Source organism: Culex quinquefasciatus, chromosome 1 (assembly GCF_015732765.1).
Source record: "Culex quinquefasciatus strain JHB chromosome 1, VPISU_Cqui_1.0_pri_paternal, whole genome shotgun sequence".
NCBI classification, from domain to species: Eukaryota; Metazoa; Arthropoda; class Insecta; order Diptera; family Culicidae; genus Culex; species Culex quinquefasciatus.
Genome location: NC_051861.1, coordinates 54,242,103 through 54,252,492, shown reverse-complemented (window position 1 = coordinate 54,252,492; position 10,390 = coordinate 54,242,103). Strand labels below are relative to the sequence as shown.

At 39.5% G+C, this 10,390-nt stretch overlaps 1 protein-coding gene across 3 annotated transcripts in view; it reads left to right on the top strand.

Annotated features, from left to right (window-relative positions):
• LOC6034762 (protein unc-13 homolog 4B) overlaps window positions 1-10,390 on the top strand; it is a 53,255-nt gene that overhangs the window by 1,781 nt on the left and 41,084 nt on the right. For 2 of the 3 annotated variants that reach the window (XM_038250017.1, XM_038250029.1), the window contains exons 2-4: window positions 26-497; window positions 6,356-7,049; window positions 8,819-9,477. In XM_038250017.1, coding sequence (XP_038105945.1) covers window positions 163-497; window positions 6,356-7,049; window positions 8,819-9,477 — 1,688 coding nt within the window. In that variant the 5' untranslated portion in view covers window positions 26-162. Of the gene's footprint in view, window positions 1-25; window positions 498-6,121; window positions 6,290-6,355; window positions 7,050-8,818; window positions 9,478-10,390 lie in introns of those variants that run through there. The other variant, XM_038250019.1, reaches the window with a different exon arrangement.

Genomic DNA, 10,390 nt, shown 5'->3' with positions numbered 1-10,390 from the left:
TTTTTCTTGCTGGCTTTCATTTCAGGTGCGTGATGAAAGGCGGTAAATAAACGAAAGAAAAGATTATTGATTAAACTAACTATAGTAATTGTTCGTGAAAATAATGAAGAAAGTTTGAAAATGTGTGACGGAAGAAGGCAGAAGTGAGATTATAGAATAATTATGAAAAAGTTCAATCACAGCAATAAGGATGAAAGTAGCGAGCATTGCAACGATGAGGCCAGCTCTGTGCTATCATCGTCGACATCGGTGGATTTGTCGGCTTTGGCACGCGACACCAAACGCAGCAAATTTAAGGCTCGGCTGCCAATGATACAATGGGCAACGAAAAAAGGACTACGACGCAACGAAAAGACTAAGGGAAAGGATAAGAGTTCTATCGCCGTGCCACCTTGTTGTGGCTTAAGCACTGCCAATGATAAAGAGATTCAGACGGAAAAGCAATTTTCCGACAAATCTGTGCAATGTGATGATGCTGCTTTTGATTATTTATATAGGTGAGTATGTTTAAAAGATTATTTTATTGAATTATGTATAGCAAAGAATAATTGATAAAAAAACGATACCGTCAGTAGGCTTGACATTGGGTCTGGGGGTGAGATTGGGTCAATTTTCAAACGATTGGCATTTAAGATAGAGTAGAGTTCACCAAATTCCACCATATTTTGGGAAAATATTAGTAAACTATCTAAGAACAATTCTACGTTAAAAGATTTTCGATGTTATTTACAGTATGTAAAAAAAGTATTTACACCCCTTGGGCACTATGCACATTTTGAGCATGAGCATGAGCATGAGCATGGTTGACTGCCAATGAGCTGCTACTCCGTTATTGACAGATCAGCTGAAGTTAAACAATGAATCAAAAATGATCAGTGGGAGCCAACCATCCGTTCACTGTTTAACCCCTGAAGACCCCGACTTTATTAGTCAATACCGGCGCCCTCCCAAGAAGCCTGCAGTTCAACGAAAGGGAGGAATGTTAGTCCGATAGTTGAAGTTGCAGACTCATCAAGCACATAGTTTTTCGCTATATACTTGTTGATACCGCTTGAGACCGTTGAATCCACAGCACCTCCTTCAAGCATCACGTGATTAATTTTTTTTTTGGGTTAGTAGGATAAGGCATTGGCTTTTCGATGCCTCCCGAGCTACGACGCTATGGAGAGGACTTTCATAAAAGACCCGTCGGCGAGCCTTCCGAGCAACGAAGCTATGGGAAGGTCTTTCTGGTTAACACACAAAATCACTCACACACAATTATTTTGCTCCACTATTGACTCGACGATCGAAAATTTCAGTGCGTCATTCGATCACTACATAGAAAAGGCTTTTTCACCATAAAAAATAAAAACATATTCGATAAAATTATACACAATTAATCCGACGCCGTGCCTTCCGATCAACGATGATATAGGAAGGGCTTTGAAAATCACAAAATAAATCACTTTTAACTCCTCATATTTTTTACGACCACGCGCTCCCTTTGCCAATTATGCACTCTGCACTCGAACAGCGACACAAAAGAGATGGAAAATAATACGAAAAAGCAGGACCCCACCCCCCCCCCCATGTCCCCACACGCACCGCACTACTGATGCCATTATTTAATTATAATGACCAATCACCCCATGCACTCGAACAGCGACACAAAAGAGACGGAAAATAACAAGAAAAAACAGGACTGCGCGTCCCACAAGCACCGCACTACTGATGCCATTGTTTAATTATAATGACCAATCACCCCATGCACTCGAACAGCGATACAAAAGAGACGGAAAATAACACGAAAAAACAGGACTGCGCGTCCCACAAGCACCGCACTACTGATGCCATTGTTTAATCATAATGACCAATCACCCCATGTACTCGAACAGCGACACAAAAGAGACGGAAAATAACACGAAAAAACAGGACTGCGCGTCCCACAAGCACCGCACTACTCCCCCTTGGGCACTATGCACATTTTGTATTGAAACATGTAAACAATATAAAATTTTACGGAAACCTTGCACTACGTTTTGTTCAGAAACTCATGCCAAACATTTTGCTACAAAAAGCTCATGAAAAGATGATTTCTATAAAAAGTTATATAACAAATACTATTACGAAAATAAAAAAGGTGCAAAAAAAGTTTGTACACCTTTCGAAAAAATAACATAAATAATGTTATTTGTTGACAAATCACCATAAATACAGTCTCCCAACTCCAAATAGGCATCCTTGACTAATTAAAAAAAATATTTGGACTGAATATAAAGTTTACTAACTACTTAGTATAAAAGTTTATATAACTCTGGAAATTCTATATAAAACTTATCTAAACTTAATTTTGCAAACTTTGAAATTCAAATAAATGTCAATATATTACCATAGAATTGCTAAATAAAAATTTTGCAGTGGGTATAACACCGTTTTGGGGGTATTAGCAGGGCTCTAAAAGGGATTGATCACTGATAGTGATCGCACGATATTTGACACAGCTAGCCTATCGGCTGTCATTTTCCATTTGATCGTTGATAGAGAACTCAGAACGCCTATCATGAATTCAGTGCTAAGTGATCGCTCAAAAGAGGGCCGGTCGCATGAACGTTACACTCAGTGAGCTCACATGTATTTAAACCGAGAGATTGCCGATTTTGACTCTCAAAGAGTTACTCTGACTTGACGGCTTGCCTTCTCTCTCTCTGCTGCTCACTGCTCTCTTTAATTTTCATTGCTTACTTGGATGAGATAAACAAAAACAATCCCAAATAATATTATTATCAATTATATTATATTATTATAATACACCATATTCTTGATTTACACAACGAAATGGGGGTGTTTAAATCGAGAATCGTTTAAAAAATAGAATGTCCGTTACTTAAATTGAGAATATGACTTAAATTAAGAATCTTTGGGAATTCGTAATTTGTCGGAGAATTTTCAAAGTGTATCAATAGTATTTTGTTTAGTTATGATATAAAAACATTTTGCATGGTTTTGGAACACCTGGGATGTTCTAGTCCATCCGAAACATCCGGAAATTTTGTGCAACAGGCTAACCAAAGAAACAAGTTGAAACTTCAAAATTTTGTCAACGGATCCTACCCAGACTGCTTCAAGAGTGCGGTAGGCTACAGCTACAGTTGTAACAACTTATTGGGATGATCTGGGTCATCCAAGGACTCCCTGGACTTAAGATCTGTGGGTCTACCGCCGTAACAAGCCAGAGGTCGACGGGGTTTTACCCCGGAACATATCCGCATAGCTCCAGTGAGAATGGTAGACTACTTTGCTGATGTGTTGGGATATCCTGGGTCATCCAAGGACTCACTGGAGTTAAGATCTGTGTGTCTACCGCCGTAACAAGCCAGAGGTCGACGGATTTTGGCCCTGGAATATACCCGCATAACTTCAGTGAGTATGGTTGACTACATTGCTGATCTGTTGGGCTGTCTTGGGTCATCCAAGAACTCCCTGGAGCTAAGATCTATGGGTCTACCACCGTAACAAGCCAGAGGTCGACGGTTTTTGACCCCGGAACATATCCGCATAGCTTCAGTAAGTATGGTAGACTACTTTGCTGATGTTTTGTGATGTCCTGGGTCATCTAAGGACTCCCTAGAGTTAAGATCTGTGGGTCTACCACCGTAACAAGCCAGAGGTCGACAGTTTTTTACCCCGGAACATACCCGCATAGCTTCAGTGAGTATTGTAGACTAATTTGCTGATATGTTGAGATGTTCTGGGTCATCCAAGGACTCTTCTGGAGATATGATAGACCACCAGATCTTAGCCCCAAGGAGTCCTTGGATGACCCAGGACATCCCAACTCATCAGAAAAAGTAGTCTACAATACTCACTGAAGCTATGAGGATATGTTCCGGGGTCAAAAACCGTCGACCTCTGGCTTGTTACGGTGGTAGACCCACAGATCTTAACTTAAGTGAGTCCTTGGATGATCCAAGTCAGCCCAACACATCAGCAAAGTAGTCTACCATACTCACTGAAGCTATGCGGATATGTTCCGGGGTCAAAAACCATCGACCTCTGGCTTGTTACGGCGGTAGACCCACAGATCTTAACTTCAGTGAGTCCTTGGATGACCCAGGACATCCCAACTCATCAGAAAAGTAGTCTACAATACTCACTGAAGCTATGAGGATATGTTCCGGGGTCAAAATCCGTCGACCTCGGCTTGTTACGGCGGTAGACCCACAGATCTTAACTTCAGGGAGTCCTTGGATTTGTTTTGTAATTTTCCTCGAGGGGGTCTGACATTTCAAAAAAAAACCGTCCACGTGGTTTATGGATAGTCCCTAGGCGCGCGGACAATTTCCAATTCGAGCAAAAAAAATCAAACTCTAAACCGAGCTCAAAATTCAAAAAAATCTGCCTTCGATTATCCGCCGGGCACTCGACTAGCAACAGTCAGTGATAGAGAAAAAGAGCTGTCGATTGATAGCTATCATTCCAAAATTGATCGAAATTCCGATCAAATGTCAAACGAACTAGTGATACGCGAATGAATTTCGAGAGAGAGTCAATTGAGCATTTGAGTGACTTTGTGTGGCGCTCATTCATTCGTGTGTGTTTGAGCGAAAGCAGAATGTCTAGGTCAGGCAGACGTAGCGAAAATGAGAGAAGAACTCAATCAACTGTCAGAAAAAATGTCGATCCATCACAACCCCTGGGTATTAGTATCGATAGAATAGATTTTTCGTTGGAATTTCGTACCAACCCGGAATTACGAAAATCCGCCGGCATCTGAACCGGTCCACAATTCACAAGTCAACCTATGTGACATCAGAAAGGACATAAAATTTCCGATCTTTTGATACCCATACATCCAGGTTTTCTATAAAACCCACGTTTTTAAATACCTAAGCAAAAACGTTGTTATGGTTTCGTTTGAGCAACCTGACAAAAATGTATGGAATTTCGTAATTTTTGTTCTCGTGGATCAAACTTAATTTTTGCCCAGGTTTTTTAAAACGTAGGTTTTAAAGAAAAACTAGATGTTTAGGTATCAAAAGATTGAAAATTTTATACCCTTTCTGATTCCACATAGGTTGACTTGTGAATCGTGTACCGGTTCGGATGCCGGCGGATTTTCCTACGACGTAATTCCGGGTTGGTACGAAATTCCAACGAAAAATCTATTCTATCGATACTAATACCCCCAAAACGGTGTTATACCCACTCCAAAATGTTTATTTAGCAAATCTATGGTAATATATTGCCAGTTAGTTGAATTAAAAGTTTGCAAAATTAAGTTTAGATAAGTTTTATATAGAATTTCCAGAGTTATATAAACTTTTATACTAAGTAGTTAGTAAACTTTATATTCAATCCAAATTATTTTTTTAATCAGTCAAGGATGCCTATTTGGAGTTGGGAGACTGGATTTATGGTGATTTGTCAACAAATAACATTATTTATGTTAATTTTGCCAAAGGTGTACAAACTTTTTTTGCACCTTTTTTATTTTCGTAATAGTATTTGTTATATAACTTTTTATAGAAATCATCTTTTCATGAGCTTTTTGTAGCAAAATGTTTGGCATGAGTTTCTGAACAAAACGTAGTATACTAGGTTCCTGTCAAACTTTAAATTGTTTACATGTTTCATCACAAAATGTGCATAGTGCCCAAGGGGTGTAAATATTTTTTTTACATACTGTAACTTGTTTTTGTTATTAGGAAATTACGAGAGGTGTGTCGTTTTTTGAGGCCTAGTCACCCCCACTGACGGTAAAGTAAAAATGTGTGCCACGTTTAATGTTTTCCTGTCAGCCTGAGATCGCAATTACACACCGATTTATGATTTGTTATGTTAAGTTAAGGTAGTGTAAACTTTTTCCAACTGATGCAATATATCTCGTTGCATTACATGTTAAATTCTGGAATACCACGTCGCTTTGCAGAACATTCATACCACACCTGATTTTAACTACGTCCTTAGCTAACGAATGACTGATAACACCGCCAAGACGGAAGTTCAAATGCTTTATGGCAATTAAGCAGCCATTTTCAAAGAACACGCCAACTTCAACGACTGAACTTGGTGGTATTGTAGTCTGTACCACCCACCGCCAATTGTTCTCGAGCAGTTGTGGTTGAAACGTGCCCGAAGTGAATGCTTTGCTCTATTCATTGTAAATGTGCAAACTTTTCGCGATTTTTAAGCAAATTGTGCAAAATTGTTTGAACGATGCCGCAACTTTAGTTTCCTTTTGGTTTGATACAAAAATAGCTAAAGTGCGGTCTAAAACACATGGAATAGCTCAAACTGACGATATATTGTTAGTACAGTTTAAAAATTCAAACGGAGCACATGTTTTCTAACCTCTCTGATTAATTCTTTCCAGATCTCATCCCTCATCGTCTCATCGAGGGACAACAATCGCACCCATTAATGAACGACTGGACATAATTAATACAGGTCACCATCTTGTGCATGAGGGTCTCGGATGCAGCTGCTGCTGTGTCCACCATTACGGATTGCCGACAATGGCAAGTGTCGATACTCAACCGTGGCCACGGACGCCATTACACGACGCCCGGCGAAGGAGTCTTGAGCAAAGCAATGTGGTTAGTGTTTTTCCGTACGGTGATGAATTTCCATGTGAACCGGTACGGTTATTCCGGAAGAATAATCTGAATTCCCGCTCTAGTGATAGTGGTCGGGGATCGTGGAGGGAAGATCGGCACGATCAAATCATGTGCAATAAGGTAGTGCTAAGATCTGAAAATCGTTTCGGATCATCTCCAATTTTGAATAGTGTTCCAGAAAAGTCTGAAGATCGGACGAAGACGAATGCGTATCGGAAAATTGGCCGCGTAACTCCATTTATAGCACACAAAGAAGAAAAAGAAGTTGAAAATGGCCTTGATGGTGGGAAGGAAAATCGAGAATTTCAAGTGGAAAATGGACTATCTGCCGAACTTGAGCAGCAAGCTTATTTAGTGTTGGGTTTACACAATCAAACTAAGATACCATTTCGAAGAAAAATCTGCACACCTTTCAATAAACGGATTACGTTACCTCCTGAGCACTTTAAGGTAAGTTAGATTTGAATCTGAAATTATTACAGTTAAAGTACATTAAAAAATAATGCAAAAAAAAGGAAATCTGGAGTTTTTTTTTGAAAAGGTCCAATAAACCAAATTTTCAGTTTTTGCTTTTTGGGTGTTTTTGAACACCCCTGACTCAAGGCGGTTTCGAAAACACCCAAAAAGCAAAAACTGGAAATTTGGTTTATTGGTCCTTTTCAAATAAAACTCCAGAAATGTTCTTGAAAACTTATACACTCAACCCCCGGTGGTTGGTCACTTTTTCGTTTGACACTTTTTTAGTTTGTACCCCGTTGGTTGGTCAAAGTCAAACTAAAAAGTGACGATCTGTCACTTTTTACACAGCGCTCACGCACACTATCACAACAATCGTTTGGTAGTGCGTGTGAACTCCGTGTAAAAGGGGTGTCAAACTAAAAAGTGACCCCGTTCGTTTGACAACAGTTGGTGTCAAACCATCGGGGTTTGAGTGTACAATTAATTGTAGACTAATTAGGAGATATTGAATAAATTTTATTTTACAGATTAACAAAAACAAACAAACAAATATTTTTCTTTTTTTATTTTTTTGTTTTAAACATCAAATTCGAGTTCTGCGACCTCTTTTAGTCAAATTTGAGTTGAGGCCTTTTAACATATCAAATACATTTTTTCAGTATTTCAACACTGCTGTTTTGGCCGCCATCTCGGATTTAAAACTTCTAAATCACTTCAGAGCATGTTTGGGGTAATTTCCTAGCTCAAGAATCAAGAATTTTTTCGTGATTCGAATATCTGAAGCGTAAATTTTTCAAGGACTTCGGATAATCGAGTCTGGACTGTAGCACAGTCAAAAATAGACGCAACACTTGAGGAAAACAATGTTTTGAAGATTTTATTGACATTTTGAATTTTTACTGTGTATGACTTTTACAATGTATAAAGCATTGTGTGGCTCTTTTTATTAAAAAAATAGCTTAAAAATTTGTATTTTTTTCTTTTTTTGAACTCCCCTCCCATCGACTTCAACCAGAGCCGAGTGATATCACACACACATACAAAGATTCGATTAGTTCAAGGGAAATTTTGATGAGAACTTCTGAGAATTTGATTCGTATCGTTTTGATGATTTTTTTTTAGAAAAGTTATTAATTCTTTACTTTTTTGAATAATAAATTGAAAGTAATACTTGAAAATAATTTGCAACGTGTATAAATAAAATTCAGAATGTGAATGTTGATTTCTGAACTTTTTTAAGGTGAAGCTGTTGATCATTTTCGAGGAAAATTGATCATCACTATAAAATATTCTGTATTAAATTCAATTTAACGAATTTCAGCACCAAAAGGAATCACCATGTGCCGGTTGTTGCCTTCTTGAAGACACTGAAGGAATTTTTGATCCAAGTCAATTGTGTTCCAAAATTTATAAAATTTTGTGGTACAATCCTTGACATCCTATATATAATAATTGACATCCTATATATAATAATTGATTAATGACGATTTCCATAGCTTTACAAGGAATGGGATAATCGTTACCAAAAGGAATCAGCATGTGTAGGGCACTATTCTAAACAACTTGTTGAAAGAATTTTGTCAAAATATTGAAAGTGACGCAAAATTTATACCTTTGAACGAAAAATCATGACAATGATGGAAGTCTTCACGTTAATGGTACTTTAACTTTTTGTTTTTTGGGTGGTTTCGATAACACCCAGTTTTGTTTACAGCAGTTTTCTAATCCGCATCTTTTGCTCTCTATTTGCTTCTCTTCAGCAAATTCAGCCTTTGGAATCTAAATTCGAGGGCAATAACGACATCTATCGTCACAGTTTGCCGAGCTATGATGCAAACCGGTTCGATGGATCCCAATCAACGGCCGCCGCGTTACATCCGGTGTCATCGCACACATATCCAATTTCGAGCGCAGTTGATAGCAATTCGATTATGTTTCGCAGCAACGCAGATGATCTTCACGAGCTAGGTAGATTAGCAAATTACAGTTTTAGCAGTTCAAATGCCGCTGAATCGGGTGTGAATCGCGATCGACTTCGGGCTACGCCGAGTCTGTACAGTAGATTGAGCGGCAGCATCCAGAACTTGTTTGTCGGCGGTCGCGGTCAGTCTGGTGTGACAGTAGGCGGCGCGCGGTCAGATTTCAGCAAGAGTGAGAACAACCTCAGCGAGCTTAGCAGGCGACGGGGACCGGCAGCAGCAGGGCCACGCAAAGATCGGCTGTTTTTCTTTGGATCACGCGGAAAAGTGCGCCAACGAAGGTCGAACAATTTCAACACCAGCGGAGGCGGAAGTTTCTTCACGTATAACTACGACGACGAGGAGGAAAGTCGATGGAAGAAGTACTTTAACTTCAAAATGAACCTGCTGCGGAAACACAACAAAGGCAAGGTGGACAGCGGCAGTGAAGCTTCCAAAAGGTAAGTTCGAATGAATGATTTTGCTTTTTTGGGCTTTGTTTATGGGTTCTTAAAAAGTTGATAGTCTAGAATCAGAACGTCTTTCGTTGAGGTTGTTGACCATTAGGGTGGGTACGTTTTTCAAAAAGTTCTCCGATCAAGTTTTAGTATGGTTCCCCTTGTAGGGCATGCCCATAGGGACTTTCATGCCAAATATCAGCTCATTTGGTTGTAAACTGGCTGCGCGCATTAGGGTTAAAGTTTACATGGAAATTACTATGAAAAATTGGAACTTTTTGTTCAAACGCTCCTACAGGTCCTGGAAAATCACGCGCCAACTTCTGGTATGGTCAAGCCTATGGGAAATGGTCTGGAGAACACCTTTCCCGAAGAGAGCATATGGATTCGTTGTCCCTAATCCTGGCGCATCGGCAAACAATCCGATGTCTCCGGAATCAACGGTTTTCCCTGAAAAAGCATCACATTTTCCTTAGCATGCTATGAAAGCTTGATGAACACCGCGACGCCATACGTCAGGCAGCTACCACGTGGTTGAAATATTTGCAAAACAATAGAAATTTGCTATGCAAAGATTCTGAATTCGACTAAATAATATCAGGATTACTCGAAATCATCATTTTCTAGTTAAAAGAAGGTTTGCAATGGAATATTCCAGCAGTTTCTCACCCACGTGGTAGCTCCATCACGTAAGGCGTCGCGGTGTTCATCACGCTTTCATAGCATGCTAAGGAAAATTTGATGCTTTTTCAAAGAAAACCGTTGATTCCAGAGACATCGGATTGTTTGCCGATGCGCCAGGTCTAGGGACAACGAATCCATATGCTCTCTTCGGGAAAAGTGTTCTCCAGACCATTTCCCATAGGCTTGACCATACCAGAAGTTGGCGCGTGATTTTCCAGGACCTGTAGGAGCG